The sequence below is a fragment of the Dryobates pubescens genome, chromosome 6 (assembly GCF_014839835.1).
Source record: "Dryobates pubescens isolate bDryPub1 chromosome 6, bDryPub1.pri, whole genome shotgun sequence".
NCBI classification, from domain to species: Eukaryota; Metazoa; Chordata; class Aves; order Piciformes; family Picidae; genus Dryobates; species Dryobates pubescens.
Genome location: NC_071617.1, coordinates 45,336,665 through 45,358,361, shown reverse-complemented (window position 1 = coordinate 45,358,361; position 21,697 = coordinate 45,336,665). Strand labels below are relative to the sequence as shown.

Genomic DNA, 21,697 nt, shown 5'->3' with positions numbered 1-21,697 from the left:
CGGGGCGTACCGTGGGTCCTGCTCAGTGATGTGCCGGCGTGGCCCAGCCCCTGTTACAACCACAAATAATTACATCTCACGTTTGTTTCTTCCCTTCCCCTCCCCGCCAGGTGAAGCAGCAATGTAATCGGTGAGCTGCCAGCTTTGGATCCTGATGCCACTGTGGAAACTGCGCTGCTTGGTGAGGCGCCGAGCGGCTGATTTCTTGACAGTTATAATTTGCTTTATTCAGAGAGTCACCCCAGCTCCAGGTTGTGCTGGTTCCCAAAATCCAGCACTCTTTCCTCTGGCGAGGCTCCTTTGTACTACAGTATTTGTTAGCTGCTCCTTGGACTCTTAGGACAATACATGACCTGTGTGACAATGCTGCGGTATTGGGGTGAGATTCCAGTTTCATCTAACCAGGCCAACCGCAGCTCCTTTGACCTGCTTCAGCGTGAGTTCCGTACCGTGGAGGTCCAAGATCCTCCCCTGCATCAGCCATCTGCAAACAAGCCACGACCCACCACCATGTTGGACATCCCCTCAGAGCCGTGTAGCCTCACAATTCACACCATTCAGCTCATCCAGCACAACAGGCGGCTGCGCAGCCTCATTGCCATGGCTCAGGCCCAAAACCAGCAGCAAGCAGAAGGCATAAAAACTGAAGATAATGAACCTCTGCCATCTTGTCCAGCCTCTCCACCTCTCCCTGATGACCTGCTTCCTCTGGATAGCAAGACCCCCAAAATGCCATTTCAGCTGAGGCATAGTGACCCAGAGAGCGATTTCTACAGGTGTGTTGGTATTTCTTTGGGCTAGTTCTTGGCTGCAGGAAGGCTGAGTGTTTTTAAATGTATATGTGAATTCTTGTCCAGCCTTTCCACCTCTCCCTGATGACCTGCTTCCTCTGGGTAACAAGAAGAGGAGGCTCAGGAGAGACCTTATTGCTGTCTCCAACTACCTGAAGGGAGGTTGTAGCCAGGTGGGGGTTGGTCTCTTCTCCCAGGCAGCCAGCACCAGAACAAGAGGACACAGTCTCAAGCTGCACCAGGGGAGGTTTAGGTTGGAAGTTAGGAAGAAATTCTTCATAGAGAGAGTGATTGCTCATTGGAATGGCCTGCCTGGGGAGGTGGTGGAGTTGCCATCATTGGAGGTATTTAGAAGGAGACTTGATAGGGTGCTTGGTGCCATAGTTTAGTTGATTGGTGTTGGATGATAGGTTGGATGTGATGATCTTGAAGGTCGCTTCCAACCTGGTCTATTCTATTCTATTCTATTCTATTCTACTCTATTCTATTACCCCCAAAATCCCATTTCAGCTGAGGCATAGTGACCCAGAGAGTGATTTCTACAGCTGTGTTGGTATTTCTTTGGGCTAGTTCTTGGCTGCAGGAAAGCTGAGTGTTTTTAAATGTGTGAATTCCCATAGGCTGAAGGATCAAGCAGTTGTATGTAAAGAATAATACAGTCTTTGAAGAGGAAAGATTTAGATGTCTCCTGTGTGGATAACATGCACACTGTTTAAAGTAAATGTGCATTTGTTTCCTGTCTGTTGGCCTCTCGGCTGTTAGGATGTTAGGAAGAAGTTCATCATAGAAAGAGTGATTTGCCATTGGAATGTGCTGCCCAGGGAGGTGGTGGAGTCAGCATCACTGGAGGTGTTTAGGAAGATACTGGAAGGGGTGCTTGGTGCCATGGTTTAGTTGATTAGATGGTGTTGGATGGTAGGTTGGACTCGATGATCTCAAAGGTCTCTTCCAACCTGGTTAATCCAATCCCATCCCATCCCATCCCATCCCATCCCATCCCATCCCATCCTATCCTATCCTATCCTATCCTATCCTATCCTATCCTATCCTATCCTATCCTATCCTATCCTATCCTATCCCATCCCATCCCATCCCATCCCATCCCATCCCATCCCATCCCATTGATTAAATAGTATTGCCACCACCTCCCTGCCTGCCCCCTCTGACAAGCACTAGATTCACAAGGAGGTATTGCAGTTCTTGGAGAATCTCATGATAATTTGTAGGGTGCATGCATTTAAGTTCAGGGATCAGTTCTCACTACTCAAATTTTCTGTTCTTAGATCAAAGACTCTGCACTGATGAACCTGATGTTGGAGAGGGTAATACATTTTACTGTTTAAAATGGGGACAATGTTCATCAATGAAATAGGATTTGTCAGTTAAAAGCCACTGAGACCTTGCCTGATGTGAGGTCGTAGAAAATGTATTTTACTGAGGATGCTGCTTTTGGTAACATAGTGTCAGTGAACAGTAGAGTGATTCTTTAGTGCTGTGTGTGGAGAAGGACCATCACCCTTCTTAGAAGAAGTAAAGTAATTAGCCAAGAGGGGTGAAGGGAAATCCAGTTCTGTGCCGATAAAGCCTGTAACTCCATCTCTTTCTGGTGCTGTGATTTGTAGACCGGAGCAGTCATGTCCTATCCGCAGTGTTCTGCTCTGCCTTCTCCCTGGTGGCTTCAGCGTTCACTTCAATTTTCCGTGGCTGTGTCCATGTTTTGGGGGCAGTGTTGTCTTTTTGTTGTCCCTTGGGAGCTTCAGGGGTCCGAGTAAAGAGATGTTATTTAGCAGTCATCAACCACATGGGGGAGTTTAAGGACCAGATTGTAGAAACCGGAGAGACTATTTCGTACTGAGATGTTCTGCGGCTGGCGGAGAGTGGGTTTATAATGAGCTGCAGTGTAGCCTAGAATTTAATTGTGTGCTTGCTAAACCAAAAACATTTATGCTTTGAGTTTGTTGTTGCATGTTTGTTCTTAACTGTTTTAAGACACTTACATGAATTAAGAATAGCAGCTGCTGCTACAGTAGTGAAATTGGTTAGACCATTTACCAGCACTTGTTGTTAGTATGTGAAAACAATTCAAGGAAAACTGTTCTTTCCCTTGGTAAAACATGATAGTGCTTCCTTTTATGCTGCCTTCTGAAGTGTCACTGTCAGTAACTGTGCTCAGCTGAATGTTTATTTTCGTTCTATTTTCTTTGGCAGTAGCCTGGGTCTAAGAAGCAGTGTATCTGTGTATTTAGGTGGAGGAAGGAAGGAAGATAAGCGTGGCCAGCCCGCGTGGCCAGTCATGTCTTCTTGTATTTCCTTGTTATTTATCTTCATCCTTAGACTCCACATTCTTGTCTTTTATTTTGTTATCCACTGGCATTTTGTTTTTCCTCTCTTTGACCCCACCCTATAGCTGTAACCCCTACCTCCTTGTCCCTTTTGAGATGAGTAAAAGGGAAAGCCTAATTTACTGCTGTTTTTCAGTTGTTTTGAACTTTTCAGCCCCTTAAAATCTGTACCATGAGCACTTTAAGTGACAGTGCTATTCCTCTCCTCCATTTCTCCAGACTCTTTACAAATATGTTGAAACAAAACCTAATTCTGTCACAGATTCCCAAGGGAATACCTGGCACCACAGAAGACATCTCTTACATGCTTGCTTGTTGATGGATTTGGAGGGCTCTAGTAGGTTTGTGAAGAAGGTTTTCCTTGTACAGAAGCTGTCTGGACTCTCTCTGAGTTTAACATATTTATCCATTTGTCCTCTAATTCTGTTCTTATAATTTCTTTGTATTTCCTTGATGCACCAGGATACATCAGGCTTCCCAGATGCAGTTCTTCATATTTCTTCTGAAGCTAGTAGAAGAAAATGTTCTCACATTCTCTGTTTTCTGGTCCTCGGGGGCCAACGCAGTTTAAAGCAAGAGTTGACTTGCCGAAGCTATTCAGCTATTTCATCCTTGAATTCCTTTAGTATCCCTGGATGAATTACCATCTGGTCCTGGTGATTTGCAACTGTTGATGTTACAATTCTTGGAATACACAATAAAGGGGTAACATTTGGTTTTGGTTGGTAGAGAACCAGAAGGTAAACTTAAGGCATAATCATTGAAGAACGAACGGGAGACTTGAAACTACCATTTGAATGAGGCTCTTGCCACAATATGGCTGCTAGCTTTTCCTTCTTTGTTCAGCTTACTCTGATTAGCATGGATCCATCTTCAAAAGAAACCTAACCTACTCATTATGTGTCTTTTCAGAGGCTTTTTCCTCTGTGTGCATGGTTGATGTCCTAAACAGATTTATCTGCCATTCTCTCATTTATGTCCCTGGCCATAGCAGACATGTGCTTTGCATTGAAAGAGAATTTGTGAATGAAATGGGGAGCTTGCAATGGGAAGACAGTTTGTGGTTAAGAAATGTCTATACAGAAGTAGGGAAGCACATGTTGGTGGGCTAGCAGGTTTAATGCTGGGAAGGATTTGGAGCATGGGAAGCTAGAGCAGGCAGGACATGCATTTGGCTTAGCCCCTAAACTGTCTGGTCTTCTGGATTGGGCCGCTATGACCCAGGTGATTTTCCAAATGTCATCTACTACCATTTGACATTATCTATTTTATGCCTGTGCAGCCTTCTGTAGCCATAGTAGAGGTATTTAAAAAGGATGAGGTAGAAGGTGGTCCTTTCTCAAAAGGAATTCAGTTTTTGGTTTGAGTTAGTGTGCTGTGTTCCTTGATGCATGGACAAGTATAATCTTGTTTTTCCAGTGCCCTCCTTTGTTTTACTGTTTTGGGGGAAATGGCTGTGAAGCAACCTTGTTGCACCTAATTTGGTAGAAATTCATCTCCACAATGTAATGTTGCATAAAATGGATGTGTTATAGGAAAAACAATCCTTCCTTCCATCTGTTGCTGGCTTCTGCTTACCTAAGAGGGAGCAGAGCACTTGAATTCATTACTGCAGCTGAGTGAACATCGGCTGTTGATCCTTGTTCTGACTTAGCCCAAACACTTTCCCTTGAATATAGCTGCATGAACCCTGAGATTGCCTTTTCTCTAAGACATACAAGAGGGGAGCTTGGGTGAATGAATTGTGGTACCTTTGGAGAATGACTTGTTGACACAGAAGGTGGACATTCTGTGGATTCTGAAACCTTATTGATCCGGAAAATAAGCCTGGTTGGTATAAAAGGACACTTGTTTCTGTTCTAAAGTTCTGCACGTTGCATGTTTGCTGGCAGCAGTGAGAGACGGCTGGCCTTTGGCTCTGAGGAACTTGTGGCAGGTAGATTTTTTGGTCTGGAACATTATGTAGTGTTGGCAACCCTTATATAAAAACATAGATACCATTAGAAATATAAAATTGAAGACTATTAAGTGGGTCAGGATTTGTGATGAATCTCCTACTGTATATTCACAGAATATATCCAGGGAAGGGCAACAAAGCTGGGGGTGGGGTTTGGAGCACAAGCCCTATGAGGAGAGGCTGAGGGAGCTGGGGTTGCTTAGCCTGGAGGAGGCTGAGGGGAGACCTTATTGCTGTCTGCAACTACCTGAAGGGAGGTTGTAGCCAGGAGGGGGTTGGTCTCTTCTCCCAGGCAAGCAGCACCAGAACAAGAGGACACAGTCTCAAGCTGTGCCAGGGGAAGTTTAGGCTGGAGGTGAGGAGAAAATTCTTCACAGAGAGAGTTGTTAGCCATTGGAATGTGCTGCCCAGGGAGGTGGTGGAGTCCCCATCCCTGGAGGTATTCAAGAAGGGGATTGGATGTGGCACTTGGTGCCATGGTTTAGTAGTCATGAGGTGTTGGGTGACAGGTTGGACTTGATGACCTTTGAGGTCTCTTCCAACCTTATTGATTCGATGATTCTATATCTGGATGACTAAGCTCTTTGCCTATGGTCAACAAGGAAAAAAGTTTCCAGTGCCTTTTGGGAAGGCTTGACCTTAGGTAGCTGCTTTCAACTTAAATCTGTCTATGAGACTGATTTTTTGTTTATGTGCATTCTTATCAAACAGTAACTGAAGGTTAAAGGAGATGAATAATAAAACATGATTTTTTTTCATTTGTTGTTTTCCAGTAATGGGTACAACAACATTTCAGTTTTTCCTGTCTAATTGGGTTTTAATCATCTCTCTTTCTTGTTTATTGTGGGAAGCAGCAAAAAAGAGAAGGATAGAACAGAACAGAATTAACCAGGTTGGAAAAGACCTCTGAGATCATCGAGTCCAACTTATCACCCAACACCATCTAATCAACTAAACCATGGCACCAAGCAGCCCATCCAGTCGCTTCCTAAACACCTCCAGTGATGGTGACTCCACCACCTCCCTGGGTAGCACATTCCAATGGCCAATCATACTTTCTATGAAGAACTTCTTCCCAACATCCAGCCTAAACCTCCTCTGGTGCAGTTTGAGACTGTGTCCTCTTGTTCTGGTGCTGGTTGTCTGGGAGAAGAGACCAACCCCCACCTGGCTACAACCTCCCTTCAGGTAGTTGTAGACAGCACTAAGGTCTCCTCTGAACCTCTTCCAGGCTAAGCAACCCCAGCTCCCTCAGCCTCTCCTCACAGGGCTGTGCTCCAAACCCCTCAACCAACTTTGTCCTGAATAAGCAGAATAAAACAAAATTGACCTTATCACGAACAGGAATTGGGAATCTGGATTTGAGTACAGTACCTGAAATGTCTTTTCTGTCTGACTGTAATTGATTAGACTTCAGGTTGATTATATCCCTTTAAGCATAGTGACCTAGCTGCATATTAATATTGGCAATTAGTTCTTTTCCTCTAGGAGTTTAAAAGAGATATAACAGTCTCTGCTGCTTCTGAGCAGTGATATGCATTGCTAAGTGGTTGCTGTGTTCTACTTTACAAGTGGCTGAGTATCCTGCTTGGGCTTGCCAAATTCTGTGTCTAGTTTAAGTTTGTTCACAGTGTTTTGATTGAATGGCAGATTGGATTCATGGCTCTTTATTTATCTTTGTATTAATAGTAGTCTGATGTTTGGTGGGTTTGGTAGCATAAAAGGCTCTTAACTGGTGGCTACCTGACAGCTTGATATGTCCTTTATCAGTGTTAAAAAATGAAGAGATTGGTTTTTTATTGGCATAAATGTTGATTATTAGGGGGGGTGATTTTCTCCCTGTACACTGCACTGGTTAGGCCACACCTTGAGTCCTGTGTCCAGTTCTGGGTCTCTCAGATTAGGGAAGATGTTGAGTTGCTGGAATGTGTCCAGAGAAGGGCAACAAAGCTGGGGAGGGGGTTGGAGCACAGCCCTATGAGGAGAGGCTGAGGGAGCTGGGGTTGCTTAGCCTGGAGAAGAGGAGGCTCAGGGGAGACCTTCTTGCTGTCTACAACTAACTGAAGGGAGGTTGTAGCCAGGCAGAGGTTGGTCTTTCTTCCCAGGCAACCAGCACCAGAACAAGAGGACACAGTCTCAAGCTGTGTCAGGGGAGATTTAGGCTGGATGTTAGGAAGAAGTTCTACAGAGAGAGTGATTGCCCATTGGAATGGGTTGCCCAGGGAGGTGGTGGAGTCACCATCATTAGAGGTGTTCAGGGGGAGACTTGATGGGGTGCTTGGTGCCATGATTAGGTGGTGTTGGATGATAGGTTGGTCACAATGATCTTGAAGGTCTCTTCCAACCTGGTCTATTCTATTCTATTCTATTCTATTCTATTCTATTCTATTCTATTCTATTCTATTCTATTCTATTCTATTCTATTCTAATTGTCTTGCAGTTGGTTTTGTTGGATGTGCATTTGTTGTTTAGGTCTTTTATTGTGTTGTGACCGCCTGGTCCCAGTGTTGTGTAAGACATATGGCTGTGGAAGCACTGTCACGAGCACGTGGAGGGGGAGGTGAAGGAGATGTAAAACCAGTACAGGTGATACTTGGTTTATAAAGGAACTGAAGATCTTTTAATTAATTTTGTCACAGCACTTGCTGTCTTCTTTATGAAGTAGTTACATAATTGAGTAAAAATTGGAATGTGAATCATTTCCCAGCATCGAATAACTGGGATGATTCCATGACCTGAGAACTACATGCTGCCCTTAATAACCACTTAGAAATATCATCATCTACAGCTTCTAATATAGTGTGATTCCCCCTGCCCCTATTCTCTGAATGATCAGAAAGTGCTGAGCTGACATTCTTAAAACTGAATGATTTTCATCCTGATAGTTCTAAGTTTAACCTTCCTTTTTTCTCTCCCCTGAAATTCTACCTTTTCCACTGCTGCCTTTCAGTGGTTTTCTGTCTGTCAGTCCTGAGGATCAGAATGAGGTGAGGCTCTATGAGCCAGTGTCTGTGAGACTGAAGGGTACTTAATGCACTTGTTGGAGAAACAAGAATAGCATGAATTTTATAGAATAGAATAGAATAGAACAGAATAGAACAGAATTAACCAGGATGGAAAAGACCTCAAAGATCATCCAGTCCAACCTATCACCCAACACCATCTAATCAACTACACCATGGCGCCAAGTGCCTCATCCAGTCTCCTCTTAAAGACCTCCAGTGACGGTGACTCTACCATGTATCTGGGCAGCCCATTGTAATGGCCAATCACTCTTTCTGTGAAGAATTTCTTCCTAACATCCAGTGTAAACCTCCCCTGGCACAGCTTGAGACTGTGTCCTCTTGTTCTGGTGCTGGTTGCCTGGGAGAAGAGACCAACCCCCACCTGTCTGCAACCTCCCTTCAAGTAGTTGTAGAGAGCAATAAGGTCTGCCCTGAGCCTCCTCTTCTCCAGGCTAAGCAACCCCAGCTCCCATTCATGCCCCACAAGGCAGGAATGCTGTCTGTGTAGTGTTTAATCAGGCCTTGTTAATGGAGAGAGTGTGTGGCGATGCACAGGTAATCCAGGGTGAGAGGGAGGCAAATCTCAGGATGGGCTGTGGAAGATGTTGAGAGAAATTGATCAGAAACGAATGAAGGGTGAAATTGTTAGCTTAATTCTGCCACTGGTGCTGAAGGAAGTGTAAAAGTACATAAATGCCATACTTAGCAAAAAGGAAATCTGATTTTTTAAAATCAGCATTTGAAGACTGTACTAATGATCTGGGCACATACATGACATGCATTTAATTGTGAGTTGAGAAATCTGGCAGAAATATGTTTACCTTTCAGAGGCCTTGTCTTACCTTATCTGGATAGTAGGCTAAACATGACCTGGGGGTACTGATTGACAGCTGGCTGAACATGAGCCAGCAGTGTGCCCAGGCAGCCAAGAAAGCCAATGGCAGCCTGGCCTGGATCAGGAACAGTGTGGCCAGCAGGAGCAGGGAAGTCATTGTGCCCCTGGACTCAGCACTGGTTAGGCCACACCTTGAGTCCTGTGTCCAGTTCTGGGCCCCTCAGTTTAGGAAAGATGTTGAGTTGCTGGAAGGTGTCCAGAGAAGGGCAATAAAGCTGGGGAGGGGTTTGGAGCACAAGCCCTGAGGAGAGGCTGAGGGAGCTGGGGTTGCTTAGCCTGGAGAATAGGAGGCTCAGGGGAGACCTTATTGCTGTCTCCAACTACCTGAAGGGAGGTTGTAGCCAGGTGGGGATTGGTCTCTTCTCCCAGGCAACCAGCACCAGAACAAGAGGACACAGTCTCAAGCTGCACCAGAGGAAGTTTAGCCTGGATGTTAGGAAGAAATTCTTCATGGAAAGAGAGATTGGCCATTGGAATGTGCTGCCCAGGGAGGTGGTGGAGTCAGCATCCCTGGAGGTGTTTAGGAAGAGACTGGATGGGGTGCTTGGTGCCATGGTTTAGTTGATTAGATGGTGTTGGATGATAGGTTGGACTGGATGATCTCTGAGGTCTTTTCCAACCTGGTTAATTCTATTCTCTTTTTTTCCTGTGTGGAATTTCAGCTTGTTAATTCATCATTAATAAATGAATGATGTTTGAAGTGTTCGTGACTGTTGTTCTCCATCTCCTCCGTGCTGTGTGATAACTCTTTTCTGCTTAGCAACGCTTCTCAAAAGAGGTCTCAAACCCAAGGCTGAGGAGTCCTCCTCTATGGTAGAACCTCTCCTGGACTAGTGTTGACTTCTTTAGTTGCATATAGGGATACTTCTTTCACTCTTGGGCTTCATGTCTTCTGGAAATGAGGTCAGGCAGATGGTTGTTTTGGTTGTAGTGTACTGATAATGCAATGTATGTGTATCCCTTTTCTTGCTTTTTATGTGTCTTTTGCATTATATATTCAGATCTTGTCTATCCCAGAAGCCTTTGTATCTGACTATTAGGCCTATGACATCAGAGATAATAAGGAAGAAAAATGTAATTAACTGAGAGGGGAAATGATTTGCATTCATGTTATTTAAAATGCCTTTTTCTGTTTGTGTCAAGGATGCATTTAATTCACATCTCCAGGAGAAAAGCTCTTGGGTGGGAAGGGAATTGTTTAAGGGTTCAGAAGATTTGCATCCCATATTCATGCATCACCCAAGGAATCTTCCAGCATTAGAAGGGAATACAGGAATTGACAGAGCTGCTTTAGAGATATAGGAAGACAGGAATATCATGTAAAATCTTACTAGGTAGTGTTCTGTGGTGGTTTAGGCTGAGTGCCTCCTGTTGCCACCACGCAAGCTATGCCTGCGATGTCCCGAGGGTCCAGCCCCGTGGGTGGACATGGGAAGCTATGTATTCCATCCCATCATATCCTGCTTCCTATAAGACTACCAGCAAGGTTCTACACTTCCTCTTTCTTCCCTCACTGCTCCTATGGAGATGGTTCCTATCTGGTAATGGAGGGGCAGTCATCTCAAGGCCTCTTGGGCCTGGAGGAGACAGGGGAAAGGCAATCTCAGATCTGGCCAGCTGAGATTAGCCTAACAGTGGAAGAGGGGGAGGGGGAAAGAAAGGGCCCTGGGGGTTTTGGGTGTACCCTCAGGTGGGGAGAGGGGAGTGTTGGGATGCTTCTGGGTATGCTTTGGGATCTCTCTTGTCACTGTGCTTGTGGTTCTCTGTAAAACATACACTGCATTTCCATTTAAACTTTCCACCACTTCTGCAATCCGTTTGTCTGAGTCTCATTTTTTTTTCCTGTCTGTGGAGGGAGGGAAGGAGGGATGGGCCCTTCAACCCACCACATGTCCCTATGTACTGGGGAAGCTGTGGAGGATCTCAATCAATCTGCTTTCCCTTTGTACATCACCTTGTTATTGACAGCATCTGTTCAACCAATACATTCCTTTGAGTGTTTGGAGGTGTGCTATTTTTGCCTTTTCTGGTTTGTAGGGGAAAAGGGGAGCCAGTCACTGAGCTGAGTTGGTCCTCCTGCCGGCAACTTCTCTACCAGTCAATGGCGACCATCCTGGCTCACACAGGCTTCGAGTGTGCCAATGAGAGCGTCCTGGAGACTCTGACAGACATCGCCCACGAGTACTGCCTCAAGTTCACCAAGCTGCTGCGCTTCGCTGTGGATCGAGAAGCTCGGCTGGGGCACACCCCTTTCCCCGATGTCATGGAGCAGGTCTTCCACGAAGTGGGCATTGGCAGCGTGCTCTCGCTGCAGAAGTTCTGGCAACACCGCATTAAAGATTATCACAGCTACATGCTCCAGGTGAGAAGAGCAGTAGGGACTCATGGCACCAAGAAATATACCTACAGTTTTTCCTTCAGGGGTCGTTTTTTCCTTCCTGGGTCTTACTGAAGTAAATTCCAATTGCAGAGCCTCTTGGGTGTGAAGGTGACTCATCAGGGCAAAGAGAAAAAAGATTTTTTTGACTGGAAGGTAGAGCTGGCTATTTGTTTCCATACAGAGGCTTATAATGTTTTACTGATGGTTTATCACAGAATCAATAAGGTTGGAAAAGACCTCAGAGATCATCAAGTCCAACCTCTCACCCAACACCTCATGACTAACTAAACCATGGCACCAAGTGCCATGTCCAGTCCCCTCTTGAACACCTCCAGGGACGGTGACTCCACCACCTCCCTGGGCAGCACATTCCAATGGCCAACAACTCTCTCTGGGAAGAACTTTCTCCTCACCTCCAGCCTAAACTTCCCCTGGCACAGCTTGAGACTGTGTCCTCTTGTTCGTTTGCCTTGGAGAAGAGACCAACCCCCTCCTGGCTACAACCTCCCTTCAGGTAGTTGTAGAGAGCACTAAGGGTCTCCCATGAGCCTCTTCTTCTCCAGGCTAAACAACCCCAGCTCCCTCAGCCTCTCCTCGTAGGGCTTGTGCTCAAGGCCTCTCCCCAGCCTTGTTGCCCTTCTCTGGACATGTTCAGGAGTCTCAATGACCTTCTTAAATTGAGAGGCCCAGAACTGGACACAGGACTCAAGGTGTGGCCTAACCAGTGCTGTGTACAGGGGCAGAATGATTTCCATGCTCCTCCTGGCCACACTATTTTTGATGCAGGTCAGGATGCCATTGGCCTTCTTGTCCACCTGGGCACACTGCTGGCTCATGTTCAGCCTACTATCACCCAGTACCCCCAGGTCCCTTTCTGCCTGGCTGCTCTCCAGCCACTCTGACCCCAGCCTGTAGCTCTACATGGGGTTGTTGTGACCAAAGTGCAGCACTGAATCACAGAATCACCAAGGTTGGCAGATGCGGTTCACTCTCACCCTGCACCTGGTTGCTGTCTTATTCTCTTCTTCAAGCAAGACTGAGGTCCACAGTTGCCTCTGTATTTGGAAGTATATCTAGAAGGCTGTTCTTCTTCCTTCTTGCTCCTGCTGTTAAAAAGCTCAGTGGTGTAAACAAACATTTAGCAGCAGATGAAACCTGAGGGTTTTTATTTAATTGCTCATAGTTGTTCTGGAAGTAGGGGTAGTTCTAATTACCATTCTTGTATTTGTTTCACTTCTCTGACTGAAGAAAACTATGTTTTTTGCTGTGAATCTGACAGAAAGTACCCAGGCTTTGCCCAGTGGCAGCTACAGTGCTGATAAACATCCTGAGATGCTTGGTTTTTGTTAATGCTGGGGATCAGTTTGTTACTGGTGAATGGGGGGTAGTCTTGCATGTAAAATCAAAAAGCAAGACAGAGAAACTTTCCTGTTGTTTTATGCTCTGTTAAAATTCCTGGGCCTCTTCCTCACTGCCTGTGACATAAATGTGTTCATGTTTATCAAGCAGATGTGTTAAAAGTGTTGAGCCTCTTACTAAAATGCCTTGTTACAGGGCAGAAGATGTTCTTACAGAGGAAAAAAAACTCTTTCCTGTGTAGCTGATCACCTGTTTACTTGTTCATTCAGGTCAGATAAGGTTAATAATCTGGAAAGAGAGTGCACTGCAATGTAATTGCCATCAGAGTCTCTGAAGTCACTCTGACCTTTTTGGCCTCTTTTTCACCCCTGCTGATGTTTAACAGGTTAGCAAGCAGCTCTCTGAAGAGTATGAGAAGATTGTCAACCCTGAAAAGGCAGCAGAAGACACAAAGCCTGTGAAGATTAAGGAAGAACCTGTTAGTGATATCACCTTCCCCATAAGTGAGGAGCTGGAGGGAGATTTGGCTTCTGGGGATCAGTCTTTGCCTGTTGGAGTCCTCGGAGCTCAAAGTGAGCGCTTCTCAGCCAACTTAGAAGTAGAAGCTTCCCCGCAGACTTCAGGTAGAGGTTTCTTACTACTTCTGGAAACAATCTTGTTAGCTGTTCCATCTGATCTTGTTTCCATTTTTAATAGCAGGTCCCAGTGTGGAGAAGGAGTAAAAAAAGTTAGGTTTTAATAAAAACATTTGGATGGGAGAGAAACTGTTCCTACCTTTTCTGAATACACAACCAAAGAATCAAAGGTATCAATTATGCAGTGTTGTTAAATATTTACTCCATTTGTGGACCCAATAGAACACAGAAAAGCTTGACATGGTGTTTATTTTTAGGGGATTGTTAAAGTTCTTGGCTTTATTTGTGTGAGGCCCACTGATGGGCCCCATGCTCTCAGTGCTGGGCCCCATGCTCTTTAACATCTTTACTGACAATCTGGATGAGGGCATCGAGTCCATCATCAGTAAATTTGCTGACGACACCAAGCTGGGGGCAGGAGTTGATCTGCTGGAGGGTAGAGAGGCTCTGCAGAGGGACCTGGACAGGCTGGGCAGATGGGCAGAGTCCAAGGGCATGAGATTGAACACATCCAAGTGCCGGGTTCTTTACATTGGCCACAGCAACCCCATGCAGAGCTACAGGCTGGGGTCAGAGTGGCTGGAGAACAGCCAGGCAGAAAGGGACCTAGGGGTACTGGGTGAGAGTAGGCTGAACATGAGCAGGCAGTGTGCCCAGGTGGCCAAGAAGGCCAATGGCATCCTGGCCTGGATCAGGAATAGTGTGGCCAGCAGGAGCCAGGAAGTCATTGTGCCCCTGTACTCAGCACTGGTTAGGCCACACCTTGAGTCCTGTGTGCAGTTCTGGGCCCCTCAGTTTAAGAAGTTTAAGATGTTTAAGATGTTGAGTTGCTGGAAGGTGTCCAGAGAAGGGCAACAAAGTTGGTGAGGGGTTTGGAGCACAGCCCTGTGAGGAGAGACTGAGGAAGCTGGGGTTGCTTAGCCTGGAGAAGAGGAGGCTCAGGGGTGACCTTCTTGCTGTCTACAACTACCTGAAGGGAGGTTGTAGCCAGGCAGAGGTTGGTCTCTTCTCCCAGGCAAGCACCAGAACAAGAGGACATAGTCTCAAGCTGTGCCCGGGGAGGTTTCAGCTGGATGTTTGGGAGAAGTTCTACACAGAAAGAGTGATTGGCCATTGGAATGTGCTGCCCAGGGAGATGGTGGAGTCACTATCACTGTAGGTGTTCAGGAGGAGACTTGATAGGGTGCTTGGTTGCATGGTTTAGTTAATTAGGTGGTGTTGGTTGATAGGTTGGCCACGATGATCTTGAAGGTCTCTTCCAACCTGGTCTATTCTATTCTATTGTATTCTATTGTATTCTATTCTATTCTATTCAGAGGTAGATTTGCCATCGCTGACTTGTGAGCTAGAGTATTTGATACAGATATGAGTGTTGGGTTGGTTTGTTTTTTCCAGTCTAATGTAAAAAAGACCCCCCAAAAGTTGTTGGTTTTTTTAATGTATATATTTTAGTTTAACAGAGACTAGAGTTTTGTCCTTAGTTCTAGAAAGCAGAGTACTGAATATTTTACTAATTTTTTAACCTTTTGGGGTTCTTTTCTGGTTAGTTTTGGATTCTTATCCAGAGATTCATGTTACATGTAACTTTAAGGCAATGTTCTTTGTGGCGTTTTGGGAAATTCTAATGATACTTGGTAAAGTCCTTTATATATTTTGAAATTACTCTGATAGTGACAGTGATTGTTTTGTGAAAGCTTCCCTGTGAGTTATGTGAAGTGGGCTTCTGTAGTCAGCTGAGGCGGTGGAAAGTGAAATGGTAGGTGCAGTAATGGGGTATGGAGACTGCCCTGTTTTCCTCAAGGTGTCATCCCTTGATGTTGGCATAGGAGCACATTGGCAGCCAGCATGGGAGAATCTGCTACTGCTGTGCCTTTTCTGTATCTGTATAAAAATTATATTCCATGCACTCTTTAGTAGTGCTAAATTTTCTGGAAAATTCCCTCCTTTTCCCTCCCTCCTTTTCCCTCCCTCCTTTTCCCTCCCTCCTTTTCCCTCCCTCCTTTTCCCTCCCTCCTTTTCCCTCCCTCCTTTTCCCTCCCTCCTTTTCCCTCCCTCCTTTTCCCTCCCTCCTTTTCCCTCCCTCCTTTTCCCTCCCTCCTTTTCCCTCCCTCCTTTTCCCTCCCTCCTTTTCCCTCCCTCCTTTTCCCTCCCTCCTTTTCCCTCCCTCCTTTTCCCTCCCTCCTTTTCCCTCCCTCCTTTTCCCTCCCTCCTTTTCCCTCCCTCCTTTTCCCTCCCTCCTTTTCCCTCCCTCCTTTTCCCTCCCTCCTTTTCCCTCCCTCCTTTTCCCTCCCTTCTACCAGTTTTGATTGTTTTATTTAGTAGAACCTTCTGAACTCTGGAAATCCCTGCAGTAATAGCTATTTCAGTTAAAAATCTGGTTAAAACCCAATGAAGTCTGTCCTTCTATTAACCCTGGGCTAAGTAGCTTACCTAGTGAAGTGAGAGTATGCCTCTGAGTTCATTAGTTTGGATTTTTTAAATAACACACTCTGGTTAAGTTTAAAAAAGCACAAACCCATGTGGTGTGTTTCTGAAAGCTGCTATTGTTTTCCATAGTACCTTTGAAATGTGAAGTGCTTGCATTTTTGTGGGAGAGGGAACAGCAGCCTCCTCTGGCCCATCTGGGGTTGTGAGTGATTCATCTGGAAAGCGTTGTATTAGCATCTACCACTTGAGACTCAGAGGTTAGCATGCTAGCTGTATATTAAATGCCTCTTGCCTCTCTGATACCGAATTGATGTTTTCTAATTAAGTATACAAGTGCTCTGTTCCTCCTTGAAAATCCCTCTTCACTTCACAAGGGCCTGTGGAAATCTCATCGCTGTGCGAAGTCCCAGTCTAGAGGTGGGCAGGCTGAAGAGCATAATATCGTAAGGAGTGAGAGAAAGCTGCTGCAATTAGGACACCACCGTCTCAAAAACACGAGTGTGTGGCCCGCAGAGAAGGCAGCAGCAGGGCTTGGAGGTCAGAGGGCAAAACTCTTGTTACAGTCTCCGGTGTCCTGCTTGTGTTTCTGCTTATGCCTGACGTGTGTGTGGGCTAGATACTTAGTTTCGTTGCAGCTGGGGAAACCGAGGCAAATTTGGGACCGTGTTCCTCCACCCAGCCGGATAACATAAGGATTAGCTCATTTGTGAAGTACTTTGAAGTTAAAGTGCTTTGAAGATGAAACATCCCGTGGTCCTGTGTCGATGCTTAAGTACTGTTAGTCATTAGTGACACTCACGCTGACAGGTGATAGAGAGGAGTAAGGCTGAGCAATGAGGAGCCGTTGATGAAAGAAAGACACAGTAAGTTTAGGGAGTACCTTTGATTATTGTGTAGACTAAAGCTGCAACTCTGTGGAACTGATAGTGTTATAATGATGTGCTCATTGTTTTTGAGAGGAGTGCTTACAACTAACATAAAAAGGACTTTTCAGTAAGGCAGCTGGACACCAGCAAGCACTTCTGTCCTGGCTTGTTGTTTGACTGTTGAGCTCGTGTAGGTTTTGTTACCACAAAGGCCTCCAGAACCTTGGTTTGGATTAAGCTGCTTTGGCAAAGATTCCTGACTCCATAATGGAGAAGTCACAGTGCAAACATGTGGTGGAAGATGTGTTCTCCATGCAAGTGCTAGCAGTGAGGGACTAGTGTCAGTGATATCGAGCACAGCAGTAGGTTTGGCTCAGTGCAAGAGGGTTGGTTGTGCTTTCAAACTAGCCAAGCTTCCTGAGGCAAAAGATTGGGAAAACATATCAAAACTGGTTTCCTAGGAATAGAATAGAATAGAATTAATCAGGTTGGAAAAGACCTTTGAGGTCATTGAGTCCAACCTATCACCCAGCACCATCTAATCAACTAAACCCTGGCACCAAGCACCCGATCCAGTCTCTTCCTAAACTCCTCCATTGGGAATGGTTTTTTGTTATTTTTTTTTCCATGTGAATTTAAGCCCACTCCAGATTTAAAAGTGAGAAGCTTTGAATCTTTGTTCAGTTCTGATCTGTTTATGCCCAACTCAGCAAGGGGCCCAATTAATGTCTTCTTAATAGGATTTTTCTCTCTTGAAACTAGAAATAAGCAGAAAGAGTGCAATATATAATTACTGCTCCTGGGGAAAAAACCCAAACATGTGGTGTTGCCAAGAAATATGGTTTCATAATCTTGTACAGAAAATCCTCCATCTTCTCAGGTTGTACACTAGTCCAGACATTAAAAAAACAATAAAAAAGGAGAGAGAGGGAGCTGTTTCCCAGAAGAGTGTCTGCAAGGTTGAGTTAAGAGTGTTTCTTTCCTTTCTGCTGAAGGATGGGATGAGACCTGTGATCGTTGAGTACAAGGAGGCAGACAGTCTGGTGGCTGACTGCAGCTCTAATGTCCCTGCTTTTCAGTGCTGAAAGTCGGGTTTGAGGCTGTTGATCTGCCTACTCCCCTGCCCTCTCACTTCACTTCCCTTGCAGAAGTACCAGAAGTCTAGTATGTCTCACAGCTTAAAGGAGGTTGCTGATGTTGCAAGGACCTCATCATGAATGACTTCTGGATTGCCTCTAAGCCCTGCTTATGCAGGGCCTAGTCCATGTGCCGTTGGTGTATTCACTGCTGCTGACACACTGCTTCTATAGAGTGATGTGGGCTCTTTGTTTCTTCTGGATGATTTCTGTGAAAGGATATCAGTTTTAAAGCAGCAATTACTGGGCTAGTAAAGCCAACATTTATTTATGTATCTCTCTCTTTCTTTCTCTCTTTCTCTCCTTCTCTCTCTCTCTCATTATTTATTTATTGTTTCATGCTGGTTGCTGTGTTTTAGGCTTTCTCCCCACCTGGTCTAGTTCACCTACAGGTTTGCTTTTTCTCATTCCTTACCAGTGCTGCTGTCCCTTACATCTTCATGTTGTTTGTAATTTGTCTTTTTGCTCCGTTACAGCTGTGTGCTTTTTCTTTCTCTAGGGGCTGAGGTGAATGCTTCCCCTCTCTGGAATTTGGCACAGGTGAAAATGGAGCCACAGGAAAATGAGGAGGCCAATGTACACGGCCATGGGGTCCTAGGCAGTGATGTCTTTGAGGAACCAATGTCAGGCATGAGTGAAGCTGGGATGCCACAAAGCCCCAATGGCTCTGAGAGCAGCTATGGTTCTCATTCTGCTGACAGTCTGATGGGATCCTCGCCCGTCTTCAACCAGCGCTGCAAGAAAAAGATGAAGAAGATGTGAAAAGAGATGGACTTTTTATTTAATGCTGGTGGTATGTAATAGACTTGAACTAAGAGAGCACTGTGATGGCTATAATTGATTAACAGGGCTGGCCCTGGTGTGAGGGACCTTGCATAAAATTCCTGTGAGACATGATGTATAGTGCGCTTCAGCTTCCCTCTTTTCTGGCTTCTGTAACTCCATCCTGACTCATGGTGTCATGCCTTGCTTTGACAGGTAACAAGGAAGTCACTAGTGGAAAGCAGTTTGTGAGGAAATTTGCTGAATCATGGAATTATCAAATACTTTGGGTTGAATGGACATCCTGAGGTTTCTAGTCTAGTTCAGCCTTCTGCTTCAAGCACAGCCCGTTTGATCAGATTGCTCAGGGCCTTGTCAGGTTGAGTTTTGAGTGTCTCCAAGGATGGTGATGCCAGACCTCATTGGATGTTTTCCCATATTTAACTACTCTCATAGTAAGAAAAAAGTATGTCCTTGCATCCAGTTGGAATTTCCCATGTTCCAACTTGTGCTCATTGCCTCTCTTTTATTATTGTATGTCTTCCCCAGCATGCCTGTTAAGTGGTTGTGTACAGTGAGAGCCTTTGCTCTTCCTAAATCTGATTAAACCAAGCTGTCTCTGCCTCTCCTTGAACACCTTGTGCTTCAGCCCCCTAACCAGCTTTGTGGCCTTTCATTAAAATTGCTGCAGTGCCCTTCTTGTCAGGGTGAGCACAGAGGTGGATAAAGTCCTCCAGATACTGTTTCACAAGTGCCAAATAGAGAGAAGCAATCATTTCCCTCATTGTGCTGGCTGTATTCTGGAAAACTGTTGCTAACAAGGCAGGATATTTCACTGGTGTGGGAAGCCTTGCTGCTGACCTCACAAAGATGCTGTGCAGTGGACTCAAAGTGCCATCAGCCAGCTCCTTCACATGCATCCTGTCTGGTTCTGTGGCTGATCCGTATGGCTGATTGCCTTAAGCTCTTGATCCAGTGTTCTTCCTCTGGCGTAGGTTACACTCTGCTAATAGACCCATGGATCTGGCAGGCCTGAAGGCAGTCCTTACCAGTGAAAACAGGCAATAAAGGTGTTAAATATACTAGCTTCAAAGTGCACGATTGTGACCAGATAGCCTGTGTCATTCAACAGTAAACCTGTGTTCTCTTTAACCTTTCTTAAAAAAGCCCTTCTCCACATTTCTTACCAGTTTCAACTCCAGCTGAGCTTTGGCTTTTCTAGCTGTCCCTGGACACTTGGTCTGTGTCCCTATATTCCTGCTGGCCAAGCCATTCCCAGTACCAGCACACACCAGCATATTCCCACCTCTCTGTACTTTTATCCGTGTGTTTGAGCTCAGTCAGAAGCTCCTTGATCACCTGTGCTGGTCTGCTGTCATGTCTCCTTTGCTTTCTGCTTGTCAGAGAGGGCTGTGCTACTTTGAGCAGGCTGCCTTTGAGGAAAAGGCAGTACTCTCAGGCTCCTTTAGGAGGCCAAGACAGTCCCTCCTGGGATCCTGCCAAGGCATTTCTTAAATAAACCAAAATGTGTTGTCCTAAAGGTCCAGAACTCTCTTTGTCTTGTACGTGTTACTCAGGATTTTAAATGCCACAATTCCATGTCTGCTGCAGCCAAGGCTTTCATGTTGTCCACCAATTCCTTGTTAGTAACAAGTCCAGCAGAGCTTCTTCTCTAGTTGATTTCTTGATCAGCTAGTCAGGGAAGTTGATGTGATCTTTCTGGAGAGAACAAAACAGCTTTTACTGTTGGTGTGTGCTAGTGCTGGCAATGCAAATTTTTCCTTTGCTCTCATTGGATTAAGTTCAGCAACTTCAGACTGGCTGAGGACATTGTTATCTCGATGACTTAGTCTGAAATAAAATCTATTTTGCTGCTTGCTTTCGTGGCTCAGCTGACTGATGGCTTTTTTTTTCCTTGGTTCTGCACAATCTTCAATTGATCAACTCAGTCCTCACCTTGATTCACTGACTATCTCTCTCAAGAAAAAAAAGCTAGAATGAGCATGGATCAAGAGTGAACAGCCCCCGAAACTGGCATTCTACCTGTAACCCATCTGGGATCTTTGAGGGAGATTTACCAAACCTTCCACTTGTCCTTAAAATTGCAAGTTTATCTTTTGAGAGAATGAGCTCCAGGCATAGTGGTTTTGTTTTTGTATGCCATGCCTAGACTTAATTCTTTTTTCTGAACTGTATTTCTCTTCCACTTTATAGAAGTGGAAGACAAACATAAAATTCCTCAGTGTTTACTAAGAATGTGTGACCACAGGCTTTCTTGGATATTGGAAGTGAAATTGTCCATCACAGTTTTAAAGGTTTCATCTGGAGGGTAAATTCCAGCTGTTTGGAGCCTAGTCAGTAGTAGAACAGCAGACCAGTCAGTGTATTGGAAAAACTTTGATTCTCTCTTAGTTACCATTCTTCAGTCTGGAGAGGAGAAGGCTCCAAGGTGACCTAGTTGTGGCCTTCCAGTATCTGAAGGGGGCCTGCAAGAAGGCTGGGGAGGGACTTCTCAGGATGTCAGGTAGTGATAGGACTAGGGGGAATGGAATGAAGCTGGAGGTGAGGAGATTCAGGCTGGACGTGAGGAGGAAGTTCTTCACCATGAGAGTGGTGAAGCCCTGGAATGGGTTGCCCAGGGAGGTGGTTGAGGCCTTGTCCCTGGAGGTGTTTAAGCCCAGGCTGGCTGAGGCTCTGGCCAGCCTGATCTAGTGTGGAGTGTCCCTGCCCATGGCAGAGGGGTTGGAACTAGATGATCCTTGTGGTCCCTTCCAACCCTGACTGATACTACGATACTATACTGCATACTGCAGTGTCCCTTGTTTTCCCATGTGTAAGAAAGAGGGTAGTAGTATTTGTGTTTGCCTCTCAGATGTGTGTTTGAGATTAAGGTACTGTTCAAAAAAGGCATTGTGGTCCTTCAGAGTTTTGGAGAGCTGTGAGCTTTCCTTTGATATGGATAAAACTATTTCTGTCTGGAGAATGGAGTACCTGTATGACATTGGTTTTAAGTACACCTGCTTATCCTGAAGAAATACAGCACAGTTGTGCTGTTCAACTGCCCAAGCGCAAGGAAGGCATTTGGAGTGGTATCTTGTCACTGCTGTAGATGTCTAGAGCTAAATTTGTTCCTCTGGGCCAC

The 21,697-nt window shown here is 45.3% G+C and overlaps 1 protein-coding gene across 1 annotated transcript; it reads left to right on the top strand.

The window, feature by feature from the left end:
• Window positions 1-261: 261 nt before the first annotated feature.
• Window positions 262-20,498, top strand: SUPT7L (SPT7 like, STAGA complex subunit gamma). The gene is made up of 4 exons (XM_009904384.2): window positions 262-776; window positions 11,028-11,352; window positions 13,115-13,352; window positions 18,293-20,498. Exons 1-4 carry the CDS (start codon window positions 349-351, stop codon window positions 18,553-18,555), a joined length of 1,254 nt encoding a protein of 417 aa, XP_009902686.2. The 5' UTR covers window positions 262-348; the 3' UTR covers window positions 18,556-20,498.
• Window positions 20,499-21,697: the final 1,199 nt, after the last annotated feature.

Bases quoted from the DNA above. Each gene is read 5' to 3' on its own strand.
- SUPT7L (XM_009904384.2), top strand. From the start codon at position 349: ATGACCTGTGTGACAATGCTGCGGTATTGGGGTGAGATTCCAGTTTCA. The intron at 11,353-13,114 runs GTGAGAAGAGCA...GATGTTTAACAG, and splicing joins ATCACAGCTACATGCTCCAG to GTTAGCAAGCAGCTCTCTGA. The intron at 13,353-18,292 runs GTAGAGGTTTCT...TTCTTTCTCTAG, and splicing joins AGCTTCCCCGCAGACTTCAG to GGGCTGAGGTGAATGCTTCC.